Source organism: Corvus moneduloides, chromosome 4 (genome assembly GCF_009650955.1).
Source record: "Corvus moneduloides isolate bCorMon1 chromosome 4, bCorMon1.pri, whole genome shotgun sequence".
Lineage (NCBI taxonomy): Eukaryota > Metazoa > Chordata > Aves > Passeriformes > Corvidae > Corvus > Corvus moneduloides.
In genome coordinates this window covers 14,094,129-14,111,521 of record NC_045479.1, presented here as the reverse complement: position 1 = coordinate 14,111,521, position 17,393 = coordinate 14,094,129, and the positions used below count along the sequence as shown (strand labels likewise).

General features: G+C 52.2%; 2 protein-coding genes across 2 annotated transcripts in view; one reads left to right on the top strand and one right to left on the bottom strand.

Moving 5' to 3' along the window:
- The window catches only part of SSPN (sarcospan), an 84,429-nt gene that overhangs the window by 22,050 nt on the left and 44,986 nt on the right, over positions 1–17,393 (top strand). The window lies entirely within an intron of this gene.
- Positions 11,899–15,976, bottom strand: BHLHE41 (basic helix-loop-helix family member e41). The gene is made up of 5 exons (XM_032107622.1): positions 15,760–15,976; positions 15,439–15,502; positions 15,050–15,157; positions 14,717–14,828; positions 11,899–14,592 (listed from the first exon to the last, which is right to left on the bottom strand). The coding sequence occupies exons 1-5, from the start codon at positions 15,819–15,821 to the stop codon at positions 13,574–13,576; spliced, it is 1,365 nt and encodes a 454-aa protein (XP_031963513.1). The 5' UTR covers positions 15,822–15,976; the 3' UTR covers positions 11,899–13,573.

The window sequence follows — 17,393 nt, the reverse complement described above, 5'->3', positions numbered from 1 at the left end:
GTTAATGAGTATTTTCTGGGTCAGCCACTGCTTCATCATTAACTTTCTCCAGAAATACTGGGTGGAGACAATCTCAGTTGGTCTATTCTGTTCCCTTTTTCCAGGTCGGTATGCTGTGTACTATTTTCCATCCTTTGCAGTGAGTTCTGTGTGCTGTCCAGGGCTGACTGGAAAAGAGCCTCTTTGGCATTTGCTAGTGTAACAAGGAACTGATGCAATCAGAGCTGATCAACTTCCCTGAGCAACCTCAGTGCTTGTCTGAGCAACTCAGGCATTGCCAGTGTCCTCATGCTACTTCTGTGTGCCTCCCTCCTTGCTGCCACACAGACAGCCCTGGATTTCCCCCCCCCCATGCAATCTGAAGTTTGATTTCTAGAGGCATTTTGGATCTGAATCCCTGGCTGTGGAAAGGCTACAGGGATCTCTGCCATCTCTGGCAGAATGAGAGTGTCATCACAGTGTCATCACACTTCTGTTCAGACATCTGGAAGCTGATGGAGGTGAAATACCACTACACCAGACTGTGCTTATTGTTTCAGCTACACGCTTTGTCTTGTTCTACCCCTCTGCAAAAGGAGGAAGATAGTTGGTAATTGGAAGACTTAGTAGAAAAACGCAGCATAAAAGATCTAATATTCAATCCTGGGTCAAGTTGTAGGGAAGAAAATTTTTCTATGATTTGTTTTTAATGAGCAAAAGTTTGAAGAAAAAGTATTCAGAAGAGCTCCAGCTGGGCTTCTGGAAACTGTACTTAAAAACCCCACCTTATCCAATGCAACACAAATGAGAGCCAATAATTACCTGCCTAGGTATTTTAAAGAGGAGGACTTCTGGTTAAAACAGAAACAAAAAACAATCAAAAAAAAGGGAGAGTGGTGGAAGAAAGGGAGTGAGATGTAGACCAAGTAGAACACCTTTAACCTGATTCGTATTTGCCCTGAGGTCCCTTCCATTGCCAGTGTGATGGAAAGTGAATCATCCAGCTTTGGAGCCAGTGACATGGTATCGCAGAAGTACCATCAGGAGCTATTGCTAAAATGAAATTCAGGCCAGCCTTTAAGTGGGAAATAACTGGAATTTCTTTGTGGTTGCCTGTGGAGCTTCTCCTAAATTACTACCTGTCACAACTTTTATTGTGTGTATCAAACTGCTGCTCATGAAATGTTATGTGCCCAGAACAGATGATTTGGCTTTAGCAGTCCTAGTCAGCCTGAGGTGAACTTTGATCGATGAGGTGGAACTGGCCCTCCTGGCACGCTGAAGAGAAGCCCCAGAGCACCAGCTGACCTTTGACTATGCTTTGTTGCTACAAAGTTGTCTTAAGCGTTCTCTTCACCGGGCAGATCTGCAGCGTGGCTGCCAAGACTGTGACCTGGATTCTCCATTGTCATGCCGCTTGTGTCGTGCACAAAACGAGCGTGGAAGGAGACAGCGACACAGCAAATGAGAAAGGCAACAATGTCCGTTAGCTGTAGGACTGGGGTGAAAGGTTGTGCCAGGGGCAGGCACCAGATAATCATGTCCTCTCGACTGTGCCAACGCTGCAGTTCCCAGCAGGCCCACACGAGAGGGCAGCAGTACATGCAGCAGCCACACACTGCGATGGAAAGTAGGTTTTCTAGGAATACACAGCACGTGATAGGGAATTGCTTAAGGCACCCAACATTCCAACTTTAAACGTGTTCGTTCAGAGAGGACACAGTAACACTTACAAAGAGACGTGTCTTAGTCACAATGTCGGTGTAACCAACGCACAAATGATGTCATTCCTAAAGTTTCTGAGCAGGCCTGGAAGCTTTGTGAAACCTGTACAGGTGTGGGTTGAAACATTTCCATTTTAGATACTGTCCTGTGCCTGGTGTATGTGCCTGTGCCTGGGAACCTCTTGTTTCATTTCCCAGCTCCGCCACAGATTTCCTTTGCGTGACCTTGGGCAACATACTATAATCCCTGTGGATTGGAGTCCCCCAGCTGTAAGCCTGAGATAATACTGCCTCATCCCCTTTGACTTTGTCTGTACGTACGGCAGGCCCCGTGGGGAACAGCGTCTCGATTCCTACTTGTTTGGCAAATAGTGCTGAGCACAATGTGGTCCTGAACTTGGCTGTGCCATCCAGATACTGCTGCATGAAGTGTATTTTTATATCCTACCAAGAGGGTGACAAGAAGTCACTCAAGAGTTAGCTTTACTTTGCAGTGAGAGCAAGATGCAGGTGTGCTGAGGGGAGCTGGGGGTTTCTGAAGGTGAATTCTTGTTTATCTTTAAGCAGACTTCTTTTTCTAAAGGGGTAGAAAGGAGGAGCAAGTAAAGGAATAAAACTTCATTTCAACTTTCGCTCAACTCTCTTCTTGCAAAGTGGTGCTATTACCAGAGGCAGCCTAAATCATTTTGCAGATGCTGCTTGGGAGTGTGTGGTACCTAGTTGATAGAAACAATTGAATGAACAGGCTGAGATTTGCTTGGTGGTCCTAAATGTTCCAGTATTTCCACAGGTCTTGGGATCTTCTAGCAATGTGCATGTAACCAGTAATGCACCATGACAGGCTGCCATCTCACAATGTTCCATAGATACCCAAGTGGCCTTTGGTATTAGTGGCTGAAGAGCTAAAGCACACAAGTTAGAATTGTAGGAAGGTGCCTTTTTTTGTTGTTTGCCAACTCCAAAGTGTTTTCTACATGCTCCAAATAAATATAATTAACTAACAAACACCTCAGCTACACTTACACCGGAGTCCTGCCCAGAATGAGCGCCCTTCAGCATGTCTGAGCACAGAGACTCCCTGCTGCTCAGTTCTGAGGTTAAAGATCATTTAAAGATGTTGCCATCCAATTAGTGCAGCTGCTGGCATCTGACAGGGCAATGAATAATCAGTCCTGCAGTACCGTACCTCATGCCCTGCTCTAAATAAAGTTCTTGCTGCTACCTTTGTACATTATCTGAGGAACTTTGCAGCAGGAGGCCCCTACTTCTAGGAACATCTCCCTCCTTTGGTAGGAAGAATGGAGTGCCCCTGGGTGCAGCCACACAGGACAAGCACGTAATTCAGGTGCTGTGAGCAACTGCAAAAGCAGGAGCCTGGGCAGTGTGAGTACCTTGTTTAACATCTTTGTTCAGTGGCAGAACACAGCCTGAAATTCCCAAGGAAAAACCTAATTTCTTATGTTAGTATGACTGTGTAACAACGATCCCAATCATACAACTTTTATATATGCACACACATATATATGTATGTAGTTAACTCATTAGATGTCATTATCCCTTCTATCAGCTTGGGAAACTAAAGCGCAGGGATGTGCAGGGCTTTCCCAGAAGGAGTACAAGCCCTTCATCTCCAAGTGCTGACTTTTGCACATGGATCATTTGCTAAAAATCTGTTCTGAACAACACAGAGTTGTCCGGCAATGGTTCAGTCAGGCTGGGGGACATCTGGCCTAACATTCTGCCTTGTGCTCTATAGAAAGAGCTGACCGGGCACGGGCAGCTCAATAGTAAACTACCCTTGGTGTGGCATTACCAAAATAACTTACTTGGAGAGGAAGCTCTCCCTAACCCTTCAGTCAGAGGTTAAACCTCTTCCTGATAGCAGAGGATTTATATCCCTTCTAAATTGAATAATGAGAGCACTTCAAAAGAGGTGAGACTTATTCTTTCCTTTAGCAAGTGTTGCGCCAGGTTCAACCAATAAAGGTTTTACCTTCGAGATCTAATTAGTCTGTTTCAAACTTAAAACTTTGCAAAATCAGTATCTTCATTTACCGTTGATTTTAGCACGCTGGTTTCAGCATATGCAAGAGTTCAGCTGCTTGCATGATCGAGTGTTTTGATTTCCTCTTCAGGTAACTCTGCTTAGTTATTTTATTCTTGCTTCTCTTGTCAGCCAGAAGCTCACAAGACTCCTGCGATGTGGAGCTGCCTTCAGTTGAAGAGTCAGGCTTGCATCCTGAAGGCGCTGCTGTGTGGGTGCATCAGGAACATCTGGGGAAAGGAGATCCCTCTTCACAGGCTTGTACAAATAAAGATGGTCTGACCTCATTGTGGCTTTCCAGTGCCTGAAGGGAGCCCACAGGAAAGATGGAGAGAGACTCTTGACAAGGGCCTGGAGTGACAGGACAAGGGGGAATGGCTTCACACTGACAGAGAGCAGGTTTAGATGGGATATGAGGCAGAAATTGTTCCGTGTGAGGGTGGTGAGGCCCTGGCACAGGTTGCCCAGAGAATCTGTGGCTGCCCCATCCCTGGCAGTGTCCAAGGCCAGGCTGGATGGGGCTTGGAGCAAGCTGGGATAGTGGAAGGTGTCCCTGCCCATGGCAGGGGGTTGAACTGGATGATCTTTAAGGTCCTTTGCAATCCAGGCCGTTCTGTGATTCTGTTCTATGATGTGACTGTACCCACTAGGGAAAGTGCTAGAGTAGCCCTAAACTACCAGGGTGCTGCCCCAGCCCAGGCAGCTTTGTTCCTGAAGGTACAGGTGTTGATCTCTGCAGAAAACAAAAGCTAGGGACATGCAGTACTTTTCTACTGGCTCTGCCAGGCAGCTGAATTGCCCTCTACCCCTTGGAATGCACTGCCCTGGGGTTACTAAACTCAAGCAATCCTGTGACATTACTGTGTACTTTTAAAAGCAGATATTGCAGACTCTGCATGTTCAGCAATCACAGCAAACAGCTGGACTCCTGCAAATGCCTTCTGGGCCTGGTAGGACACTGATGGGAGCGTGCTTCCCACGGCTGGCTCCTGGGGCATGGCACACAGATTGCTCTCAAAGGTCGTTTTAAATAACTGTACTTACCTTGTCATTTACAACACCAGAATTAGCCCTGTGACCAGTTAGGCATTTTTCAAAGCCACGTTTTGCAGACGTGGATGTATCTTTTTGTTCTTATTTCTGCGCTCTGCAGAGCAAACTGCACTGCTAACACAGCTTCTGTGCTGTGCCAATGAGCAGGAACCCATGTAGCCCAGCTTCACACAAACACATTTTCCTTTGCAGACAGATGAGGAGTGCCCAGGAGGATTATCGAATGATGGCAGCTTGTTAAGCAAAGGTAGCTCCTTCTTTCTCAGAGACCAGGAGATGCTGAAGGAAACACGGGCAGCCTTAACTCTGACCCTTGTCCACACACATTCCCATACCCTTCAATTACCTTTGTAGCAGCTAATAAGAGATTCTTGCTTATTCTACACACTTCCCTCATTTTTTAAGCATTTTTTTCCTAGTCATGTTGGTCCATTTGCCTCTACACATTTCATTTCTGACTTTACTCTGGAAAATGAAGTCCTGATGGCAGTGCATTCTGCATGACAGACCCTGTATGTCCAAACCAGAGCATCTGTAAGAGTCTGGAGAAAACAAACCCACCTCACATTAGTGGTTTCAATTCCCTAACTCAGCAGCTTCTCCCTGGAACAACAGAGGGCACCACTCTTCACACAAAACGCTGGAAGAGGAGCAGCCCTGCCTTTGAGTCATGGCTCAGGACCTAAAATATTTATATCTCAGTAGGTGACTGGGATTGAATATTCTTCCTCCTGGGAGGTTCACCTCTGCATCTCCTGCTCCCTCTGCCAAAAGCTGCTCTCAGAGACATGTGCGCTGTTTCTCTGGTGGATCTTGCCCTAGTTTGCACAGAATCATTAAGCTGTCACTTACTGAGAAATAGCTTCAGCCTGTTTGATTAAAATCTGCACTTGGGGGAAGAGGAAACCACAGTACCAGAGCCTACCCCAGCTCCCGTGAAGATCCATTCTTATTCCAGTGAGTTTACAACATAAAATGCATAAACATGCAGCATATCATGGCTGGAGCCTCAGTTTCTCCTCTTAGGTGTCTGTGTTACCTTTTGATCTCGCTGTGCTGTCCAACAGGTGCCACTGCATCAGTGCTGCCACCACCAACTGTTTTGAAATAAAGGGACCTACAAGAGCCTACAGGAAAGATGGAGGGAGACTATTTACAGGGCATGGAGTGACAGGACAAGGGGGAATGGCTTCACACTGACAGAGAGCAGGTTTAGATTGGATATGAGGAAGAAATTGTTCCCTGTGAGGGTGGGGAGGCCCTGGCACAGGTTGCCCAGAGAAGCTGTGGCTGCCCCAGCCCTGGCAGTGTCCAAAGCCAGGCTGGATGGGGCTTGGAGCAAGCTGGGATAGTGGAAGGTGTCCTTGCCCATGGCAGGGGAATGGAACTGGATGGTGTTTAAAGTCCCTTCCAACCCAGGCCATTCCATGATTCCACATCACAGTAACAACATTGTTATTTCAGAAGAATCTAAGTTAAAAAACAGCCTCTACTAAGGTTTTCCCTGATTTATTAACCCTCCAGCTGATGCCCTCAAGGGCTGTAAACCTCTTGTCTTTATTATCTTCTGTACAGAATTGGCCCATACCTGCATAATGTTGCATTCTGATTGCTCAATGTGCATCGAGCAAACCTCTTGAATGCTGGGACTCTGAACCTCTCGACAACCCTTTCTGAGAGGACAGGGGAGGTTTAGATTGGACATTACAGAATCACAGAATGAGCTGAGTTGGAAGGGACTCACAAGGATCATCGAGTTCAACCCCTGTCCCTGCACACACAGTCCCAAAGAGTCACATCATGTGCCCAAGAGTTGTCCAAAAGCTCCTGGAGCTGTCAGGCTTGGGGCTGTGACCATTCCTGGGGGAGCCTGTTCAATGCCCCACCACCCTCTGGGGGAAGAACCTTTTCCTGATATCCAGCCTAACCCTCCCTGACACAGCTCCAGCCGTTCCCTCAGGTCCTGTCCCTGGTCACACAGAGCAGAGATCAGGGCCTGCCCCTCCTCTTCCCCAGGTGAGGAAGCTGCAGAACTGCTGTGAGCTCTGACCTCAGTCTCCTCCTCTCCAGCTGAACAGACCAAGTGCCCTCAGCTGCTCCTCGTGTGGCTTCCCCTCCAGGCCCTTCACCATCTTCATGTCTCTCCTTTGGACACATTCTAACAGCTTAATCTCTCTGCTATATTGCAGTGACCAAAACTGCACACAGTAATCAAGGTGAGACCGCAGCAGTGCAGAGTAGGAAGAATTTGTTCACAGAAAAGGTGATCAGACATCGGAACGGGCTGCGCAGGGAGGCGGTGAAATTACCGTCCCTGGAGGTGTTTTAGGAAAGGCTGGACGTGGCACTCAGTGCCATGGTCTGGTTGACGCGGTGGTGTTCGGTCACAGGTTGGACTCAACGATCTCGGAGGACTTTTCCAGCCTCGTAGATCCTGTGATTGTGTCAGACGAGCCCCAGCTCCACCCCGCCCCAGGGGCGGCCATTCCTGAGGGGAGGTGGGGCCGCGCGCGGGGAGGCGGAGCGCGAGCCGCGCGCCTGCCAATGGCCGCCGCCGCCGCCGCTGGCCCCGCCCCCCGCCCCTCCCGCCCTCCCCGCAGCGGGCGCGGCCCCGCGCGCACGTGCCGGGCAGCGTGCGCGGCGGTCACGCGGGCGCGCGCGTGACGGCGGCGGCGGCGGCGGCCTGAGGGCCGGGCGCGCACTTCGGACCGAGGCGGGAACCGGGAAGCGCCGGGCGGGGCGGAGGGGAGGAACAGCGGCACGGAGCAGGGCGGGAGCGCCAGGGAACCGGCCGGGCTGCCGGGGACTCTCTGGCAAAGTCACCCCAAAGTGGCCCCTTGCCCCCTGCGGTGCCTCCCAGGACTGCTGTCCGCAACGACGTGCTTAGTGTGTGCACAGGCGCTGCTTGAGCGCTCCTGCCGTCCGAACAAACCCAGCGTGCACAAGTGGGGCAGACCTTCTCTTTTCACGGCATCACAGAAAGAGTTTAGGCTGGAAAAGTTTTCTGAGATCATCGAGTCCAGCCTATGACTGAACACCACCGTATCAAGCAGACCATGGCACTGGGTGCCACATCCAGTCCTTCCTTAAAAACCTGCAGGGACAGTGACTCCATCTCCCTGGGCAGCCTGCTCCAATGTCTGATGACCCGTTCAGTGAAAAAATTTTTACTCATGTCTAACCTCCCCCCGTGCATCTTAAGACTTATGCCCTCTCATTTCAAGCAAAGCATAAAAAGATTTTCCGTCTTTAGTTCTTTTCCAGCCTCTCCGTCCTGTGCAGAACAAGAGTTCAACTGACATGTGAAAAGGAGACACTCAGTTTCTCCTACTCGTAATAGGAGTCCTGCAAACACATCTGGAGATCTTGCTGCCAAGAGAGGATATAGAGTCTCTCTCACTGGAGAGATTCCAGAACCATCTGGATTCGATCCTGTGCCATGTGCTCTGGGATGGTCCTGCTTGAGCAGAGAGGTGGGACCAGATGACCCACTGTGGTCCCTTCCAGCCTGACCCATTCTGGGATTCGGTGAAGAGAAGCTTTTTTTCTGCGTTTCAGGCTGCCTTATTGCTACAGAGTCTGCTCTTGGTGGTTTATGACGGTTTTGATGGAGATACTCATATTCCATGTCTTTCAGCTGGAGCCTAGGGCCCAGTCTTAGGAACTTTGCTGGAAGCCGTGACCTCTGTACCACAGAAATGCTGGTCAGGGTCACTACTCACAGGCTCCAAACCTGAAGCCAATGCAGTGCATTCCAGCCAAGTCTATAATTATTAGGCCCACGCAGAGGGGCTGCTGCTCCCACCTAGAGGGGCTTCTTTGCAAACAACATCATATGTAAGGAAGTCTATGGGCCTGCCTGCCACCCACAGAAGGGCTGGAGCCTTGGCAACCTTGTACAGTGAGAACAGAATCCACTTCAGCATCTGTTGGCTCATGTGGCTCTGTGCTGCAGGTATTAATCCAAACACACTTGGGGAGACAATTTTCTACTGAGGAGGAAGGTGCCATATTTGCATGGCTCTTTTCCTGAGATTATTCCCTAGAAATTACTTAGTTGTGAGAGTGCCTTGGTCACATCCGTAAAAAACATCTAGTGAAAAGCAAAGTTAAAAACCCAACCAACAGGGCTTTATGTAGGCAGGAGAAACAACTCCCCCTGGTCCCCATGACATGGTAGAGCTGCCTGGGATCACAGTCCCTGCTTGCTGAAACATAAAGAAATGCCTTCCTGCCTGTCCCAGGCATTGGCTGCATCCTCGGGGAGGGCCATGCAGGGAGGGGAATGTTTGCAGCCCAGGAAGAGGCAGCGGCGGCAGCAGCAGGTGCGCTGCCGCTGGGTACCCCGTGAGCTCAGCGAGGCAGAACAGCCTGTCCCAGGCAGGGCAGCTCCTGCAGCCCGCGGCAGCGCCGTCATCGAGGCTGCCATGGATGTAGTGCTTGTGACAGATTGACAGCCCTGCAGGCTGAAATGCTGGAGCCACGGGAAGGTTGCAGAGAGCGGAGCAGCTCGCCCTTGCTCACATCCAGCCCACACGTGTCCGGGGCTCACGCAGCTGCTGCTGGCGGCAGGTGAGCCACTGGTTTCTCTCTGCTGCTTCCCAGCGAGCTGCTCTGAGCCTGCAGGAGCACCAGAGATAGTCAACAGAGATTCAGGCTTTCCTGAAGGGTGAAACTGGCTCTAAAAAGTCCAAGGCTTTTTTTTTGCAGAGAGGAAATTCAGCATTTTTGTTACTTTCTTTCTCCGAGGTTGTATTTTCGTGTTCATTTCTGCAACCAGAAGGCAGGAAACTTCTCAAAGAAGGCAGGGATGATTCCAAGAGCTGAGGTTTGAAGGGAAAAGGAAATGCGTTGCAAGACCCAGGTTACAGGGCAGACTAGGAATTTAGAGGTACTGAAACACACCTTGCATACAGTCCCCAGGCTTGCTGGATGTCAGACATTCAGTCTGCCCTGACTAGAGGTGAAAATTAAACAAAAAAGGTCCAAAACACAAACTCGGGACCTACTCCAAGGCCCATTATGCTCCAGAAAAGGACTCACATGACTTAAATGGTAGGTCAGGCCTTTCTCAAACAGGGCTGATAGTCAAGTTCTGTAACTGTAATCCTTCCAAATATAAAAATTCCTTGTCCTTCAGTTGGAGGTACATGACATTGCCTTCCAGTGGTTTAAAAATCCCAACCATCCTTATTTAACACACTCTAATGGAGCCTGTCATGCCACTATAATATACTGGATTATAAAATCTGTTTTCAAAGTTTATTGCTTACGAAATCAAGCTTGCATCCCTTATCTTGTGGTTTATGGGACAACAGAATATGGATTCAAGTGTAAACAGTAAATGTAGCACCCAGTCCTGCACTCTCAGCACTTCCATACGGGAATGTATATTTAAAGATGGGAGGCTCTTGTCCAGTATTTCTGTGATTGTTTTTAACCTCAAGAAAATTCAAGACATACAAATTGATTTAGGCTCCATAAGGATCTGAGGATTCCTGGAATTTAATAATTAAGGCTGACACTGGAATATCTCCTGTCATTTGCCTTTTGCCGTGGGTTATCAGCCTCAATTACAAACCTTTTTTTCCCCGTGTTTGCTTTTGTTAGGCATTGGGATTATTAGAACACACATAATTTGTCTTTATGTTTTATGTCATAAAATTTAATAGATTCCACTGATGCTGTGACTTGGTGTGAAGTCATTTGGTACGTTTGATTCAAGGGCTAATAAAAGCAAGCCTTCCTTTTACTGTACATAAAGCCCTCTAAGGATCTGGGTTTATAGCCCAGTGAAACCCAAACCGATTCATATTCCCAAAGGATGGAAATTTGAAGGAGACCTAAAGCCTTGCTCATGCTCAGGTTTTACACTGCGCTCTTCAGGAGCTTTTTAAGAAGTGCCCGTGGCTCTACCCTTTGTGTGTGTGTAGTGAACTGGTAGGAAGAGCTTTGTGCTCAGGCAGGCCGCTTCCCTGGCTGGCAGGAGGAGTTGGAATACACGAACACCTTCATCCCAGCCTAACTGGTGGCCTAGCAAGTGTTAAGCTGTTCAAGTATGCAGGTCAAAGTTACCGAGGGGAAGGGTCAAGCCCAGCTCACTTTCATTCCTGTGACAATGCAGGGAGCAGAACCAGATCCAAAGACAGCTGGAGCCAGATGCAGATTTTTTCCCCATTTCCCTACTTAGTAATTGACTTCAGCAGGTAGAGTGGTGCACTGTAGCAGCCTTTGGTCCATTATTTACGGAAAAAAACATGTCTATGTGTCCACTGGTATTTGTAGATAGCCTGCTTGTATCTCTAATAGGAATTAAATTTACTACAGCTTCCATGTGAAGACCTTTATTTCTTAACAATCCTACTCGAGTCATTTAAAAGGAGCGCTTATTTTTCATCCAATTTATAATTCCTCCTGTATTTTAAAGGATTGAGATTGTTCCTTGTCCGTGTAGTCACCGGTATGGGAGAACCAGCAGAGGGAGCACGGAACGTTCCCTTCGTCTCTCTTACGTAAACACTGGCTACTGTCTGAGGGGTTCCTCTAATTTTATATCCCTGCAAGAATTTTTGCAAGGAAAGGTGATCTACAGCTCTGCTATTCAATCTGTGGAAGCCTTTAGGGTGCTGCATTTCCGCACTATGATCTGCCTGCTTCCACCACTATTCCTCCTCTTGCTCTCCCCCCCACCACAAAATATTCAGTTGTCACAGAGTGTTTCCAAGCTGGGACACCCATCATTCATTCCTGCAGAGACTATGATACGTCATTAGATTGTCAGGCAAATCGTAAAGTTTGTTCCTTGTGAGTAAAGAGAGCACCAGGGCTGTCAAGTGTTAATTTTAAAGATGAATATTTTGCAAAAAGAAGAGGGGAAAAAAGTCAGGAAGAAACCTGTGTGTTCCACACTTTGCTTTGTGAAATGTGCATATATTAAACCAGAGTTTGCCAAAGAGAGTTAAAGAAAACCCAGAAAATTCAAACCCAGATTAAAAATGTGAATTAAATCATTGTCAGCCACGCAATCATACAGTTTGAAGCTCAATGCACCAATTATTATGTATTATCATTGCATTTTTAATTAGTAGACAACCCCACTTTGTGTATTAAAGTTTTTATTCCTTAGTAAGAATTCTTTTAATCACAAAATAGTGTGGAAATATTTAGATAATAGAATTCATGGAGTGCTGGAAAATACTGAATATAAAGATTGATTTCTAATATATCACATACTAAACTGTTCTAAAACAGCTGGTTTCTTGCAGACAGGATTTATTTTTTTTTTAATAATTTAAGACAGCATAAGCTTGTATCAAGCATAAGCATTGTAACAAAAGTGCAACTTTTTCAGCAAATCCTCCCAAAAGATATTTAACTCAAAATATCATTAACACATATTTTTCTCCCTACAAAAATAGCATGTCAGACATCATTAATTGGATGTATTAACAACTATTTACATACAGCCACTCTGTAGGCTAGTAAGATTTTTTTTTGTAACGTTGTTTAAACACAGCGTTTGAGGCAAACAGTAGCAACAGCAGCAGCAGATGCACCAAACGGACTGACGGACCCCGGACACGCACACACTCCTCGCCAGGCTGTGGTGTCTCACCTCTTACATAACATTCAAGTGAGATTTCTCACAGTGCTACCTTGGCAACAAACTAAAAATATCTAGGCAAGGTCTTGGTTTAAGCCTTATCATAAAAGCTTTATCTGTGTGATTATCTGGCGTCTGGTTTGTCTCCAGAAAGGGAAATCGCAGTATTCGAGCATGGGATGAGGGAAGAACCCATATGGGAAACTTACCCAAACTGGTTTAATTGTTTCTGATTGCACAGCGAGGTGTTTACCTACGGCCTCCAGTTTGTGTCACTTGGAATTTAGGATAAAATGAGTTCAGGTTGACAAGCTGCTCTGTGTTTTCTTGGGGGAGAGAAGGGGGTTTCTTTTTGTAGTTCAGTGCAGTAACATTCATTTTATACAGCAAGGTTTGGGGAAAAAAAATCTCTCGGGAACATACTGAATTAAATAAAGATGGGGTGAGAACAAACGCACTTGCCACACCTGTATACCTTAGCCCAAAAAAATAATGAAATAAACACAACGTTATGTAATGGGTCTGACCCTCCTTCCCTTGCACACCCAAAACTCGCTGGAGCCAGTGGCATCCCCGGGTGCTCAAGGCACTGCAGGTTTGGGCTCAGGGTGCATCCTCCATGCTCCGGTTCTCCATAAAGTGCTAGCACAGGTGCTGGGCTCTGCCCTTCCTCCCTCGCCTCGCTCCCCGCCCTCACCCTGAACCCATCCAGGTCTCCCGGACAACAAGTGCAAGTTCCCAAGTGGGACTTAGGGACACACTGTATAAACCCATTCCAGATAAGGTGCCACATTTAATTTACTCTATAGAGAGAGAAAAAAAAAAAAGTATCCTTACTATGTTTTCTTCCTTCTTCTTGTTGTGTTTTGTTTGGGGTTTTTTTGTTGTTGTTGTTTTCCTTATTTATGCATTTGTAAAGCCAAACATTAAAAAAATACTGAGTAGCAAATTTTATCCTCGACGGTCCTCTGCGGGGGCCGCTCCGGGACCTGCCGCCCCGGCAGCGGGGCTCCCCCGGGCTGGGTCCCGGCGCCCCGCGGCCGCGAGTGCCCAGCGATCAGCGGCCCCAGCGACCCCTGCCCTCCATAGGAAACCGGGGGCGCAAGTGGCGGCCCGACGGCCCCTCAGTCCGAGGGGAGGGCAGCGGCGGCGGGGAGCCCCCGGGGCGTCTCACGGGCCCTCGGCGCCAGGCTCCTCGGCAGCTGCGGGCTCGGGCTCCTCGCCTGGCTCGGCGGCGGCGGCGGCAGCGAAGGGGTGCGGGAGGTGGGGCGTCGGGGGCAGCCCGGCGGCGGCGGCGGCCGCCGCCTTCTCAGCGGGGCCGAGCACGGAGGAGAGGCAGGGGAAGGAGGCCGCCGCGGCGGCCGCGGCGGCGGCCGCCTGGGCCGGGATGCCCGGGTAGAGGAGCGGGATGGGAGCGGCGGGGTAGAGATACTTCTCCAGGCTGCCTTTATCCAGGAAGGGCTGCATGTAGGCGGCGGCGGCCGAGGGGGAGATGAAGTAGAAGGGCAGGCAGAAAGGGGCCGCCGCCGGCTGTCCGAAGGAGGCCCCGCCGCCGCCCGCCCCCAGAGCCATCAGGGACCCCAGCAGGGTGGCGTCGGGTCTGACCAGAGCGGCCGCCGCTGCCGCCGCCGCCGCCTCGGCGCCCCGCGCCGCCAGCCCCGGCGGGCCGGGCATGGGGCTCCCGCCGCGGTCCAGCTTCAGCCGCTTGGGCGCGGGGGGCACCTCGTCCCCCGACGGCTCCTGCTTGATGGCCAGGGCGGGCAGCGCTCCGCCGGCCGCCGCCGCGGGGCCGCGCTCGGGGCGCGCCTCGCCCTCCCCGCCGTAGCCGCTGTCCGTGTCCGTGTCGGTCTCGGCGCTGAGCTCGGCGGCGTGAGTCCGCTGGATGACGGGCACGCAGTTAGCCTGGCCCTCCGGCTTGTGGCCCGGCGCGCAGGGGGGGGCGGGCGGGGAGGAAGAGGAGGAGGATCCCTTGCTGAGGGGGCCCGGCGGCGGGGAGAGGAGCTGAGGGCCGGGGAGGAACTGCGAGGAGATGGAGTGCAGGTGGCCGAGGAGCTGGGCGCATCGCTGCTCGCGGGGGGTCCAGCTCTCGAAGCGGGAGAGGTACTGCAGCACTTCCTTGGCGCACGTTTGAAAGCCCGAGTGGAAGGCGTCCAGGTCGGCCTGCACCGGAGACTTCATGGACCGCTCCCCTGCGGGGGAGACCGAGCGGGGACAACGTTTACCCGCGGCTGCGGCATGCGGTGCCTCGCTCCGGGCCTCCCCCCGCCCGCCCCCGGTGCACCCCAGCGGCGGTGCCCCCCGGGCCCCGCTTACCATTCTGCAAAGCAATAATCTTCTGGTGCTGCTGCTCTGTTAAGGCTGTTAGCGCTTTCAAGTGCTTCAAAGTCAGTTCCAGCACCACCGCTTTCTCCAGGTGTCCCAGCGTCTGCAAAGGCAAGGGTAGGGGGCGGCTTGGCTACCTCCCGGCACGTTTTGGCTACCGCCAAACGCCGCCTCCGTTAACTTCGGTGAGACCGGTCCCCGAGGCGTTAGGGCCAGGACGGCGGGCGGGCAGCAGGCAGGCAGCCCGGCGTCCCGGGGGCTGCGCAGCGGGCAGGCTGCCGGCGCCGGCATCTGCATGGACATACACGCTCCTGGGCACCTTACCGTCAGTTTCAGATGCTCGGGCAGTAAATCCTTCAGCTGGGCAATGCATTCGTTAATCCTGTCTCGCCTCTTCTTTTCTATCAGTCTATGTGGCAGTTTGTACGTTTCCTAATTAGCAAAACCCGGAAAAGCCAAGTGTTAGGCAGAGTCTCTCGGAACGCCGATCAAAACCAAAACAAATGTCATGCGGACCACATGCCGCGCAAATTATCGTCAAGGCACCGCTCTCCCCGCCGTGTCAGCTCGCTCGTAAACCCACTTGCGATTCGGGGGGCAAGTTGTATGCGCAGCCCCCCGGGGATGCTCTTGGGAGCGAAGCTACGCTGCAAAATTTAGCGAACCCCAACCAAGCGATTAAGCGAGAAGAGAGCCCAGAAACTTATTCTTACCTTGCTCTCGTCCCTCTTCACGCCTCTTTTGGGTTTGCACATATATAGGGCAGGGTAGTCCAGCCTGGAGAAAAACACAAAGATCCAGCGTCGGCAAGTGCAGCGAGAGCTCGCCTAGCACCTCCTCGAGTGGGCACTCGGGCGCCGAGCGCTCTGCCCGAAGGGCCGGGCAAGGGCTCGCCCGGGTCCGCCCGCGGAGGGAGGCAGCGAGCCCCGCGCCCCGCCGGGAAGCCGGCGCCGCTCCCAGCGCTTTGCAGCACTTTCTCAAGAAGACGAAACGCCATAGAGATACGAGACGGAGATACTGCCCCGGCGCCTTACCCTATAAAATCCCTATGCTCCAGTAGCTGCCTCTCCGGCAAGCGGGAGATTCCTTCATCCATGTCTGGCAGCGGCTGATGTTTCGTCGCTGCTTTTGACTGAGCCTGCGGGATGCTGAGATCAGTCTCGGGAGATCCGCGAGCGACGCTGCGCACATGCAGCCTCCGTCCCCCCTCTCCCGTGCAGTGGCCAAAAGTGTGCGGCGGTTCGTCCCCCCCCCCCCCCAAGTGCCTCCGCCGCCGCCGCCGCCGCTCCCCCCCTGCCCGCCTTCGCTGCGCTCCCCGCGCACACGCCCGCAGCTCCCGCCGCCGCCGCCGCGCCTGCCCGCGGGGCACGCGCGCCGCCAGCCAGCCCCGCACCCGGCTCACGTGCGGCGCGGGCGGGGGCGGGACCGGGGAGGGGACGGGGGGGTCCCGCCGCCCGCCCGGGGCCGCCCAGCGCGACAGCGGCTTCCCCCCGTGTTACTGCTGCTGCCGCTGTCGCTGTCATCGTCAGCCTTACTGCCGTGATGATTGCCACTCTTACTGTGTTTTTATGATTTTTATGATTTTTCTAATTCTAATAATTTAAAACATAATTTTACTTTATTTTTTGTATTTTTATATATTTTTATTTGTATCCGGGGAGAAGACCCGCCTGTGGAAAACGGGCTCATGGGAGGAAGGGGGGAATAATCGAGCCCCTCTCTTGGGGGGGGCGGTTAGGGGGTCACGTTCGCCATACGTTTTCTATAGATTTCTATAGGATGCGTGGGCACGAACAGGCACACACGCGTGTTACTGCGCGGAGCGCGCCCTGGCCCGGCGCCGCCGTGCCGCAGCTCTCGTCCCCCCGTGCTCCCGCCCGGCCGCCGCTGCTCCCGGCAGCTCTCCCTCCCGACCTTTGGACGGGAGCCGGATCTGCCTGCAACGCCAGACCTCGGCAGAAGTGCTCCTTTTATACAGACGGACTCACATATAGAGGCACATATATATAAAAATATGTCTAGCTGTAATATAAACACACCTGCTGTTGACGCTGCCCTCGGGCAGCTCGAATCCCCGCGGGGCGCAGGGGGTGACATTGGCAGAGGATTTGCACCGGTGCAGCGTGACCGGCCGCGGCAGCCCCGGGACGGGGCGGGGGGGGAACCCCCTCCGCCCCCCCGCCCGCGTCCCTGCGCGCCGGGCGCGCCCGCGCAGCCCCCGCTCCCCGCCGGCGGCGGCGGCACCGACAGCCGCCTCCCTAATCCTGTCTCACACTGGTACGAGCACAGGGCCGGCAACGTGACCCGACCTGCTGCCACATCACTGCCGCCGGGCTGCACCGGGCGGCCCTGCCCCGCCGCCCCCCGCTAGCAGGCGGCGGCATCGGGTGGCACCGGGCACCCCCGGCTCGGACTACCACGGACCGTGCCCCTCCAACCCCGGGCAGCCCCGCGCCCCCCGCCCCTCTCTGGGCAGCCCGCCAGGACCCTGCTGCCCCCGGAAGGACGGGGTGCCGGTGCCCGAGGGAAGGCGATGCTCTTCTTTCCCGTGCCGCTTGCAAAGGCGCTGTCTGTGCGTGCGTGTGTGTCCCCGCGTGTGCGTGTCCCGGCGTGTTTGTCCCCGCGTGTCCCCGCGTGTGCGCCGTGCCCGCACGCCGGCGCAGCATGT

Excerpts from the sequence above, each read along its gene's own strand:
- BHLHE41 (XM_032107622.1), bottom strand. The coding sequence starts at position 15,821 with ATGGATGAAGGAATCTCCCGCTTGCCGGAGAGGCAGCTACTGGAGCAT. Across the intron at positions 15,158-15,438 it reads TGAAGAGGGACGAGAGCAAG|GAAACGTACAAACTGCCACA; the intron begins GTAAGAATAAGT and ends TTTGCTAATTAG. Across the intron at positions 14,829-15,049 it reads CCGAGCATCTGAAACTGACG|ACGCTGGGACACCTGGAGAA; the intron begins GTAAGGTGCCCA and ends TTGCCTTTGCAG.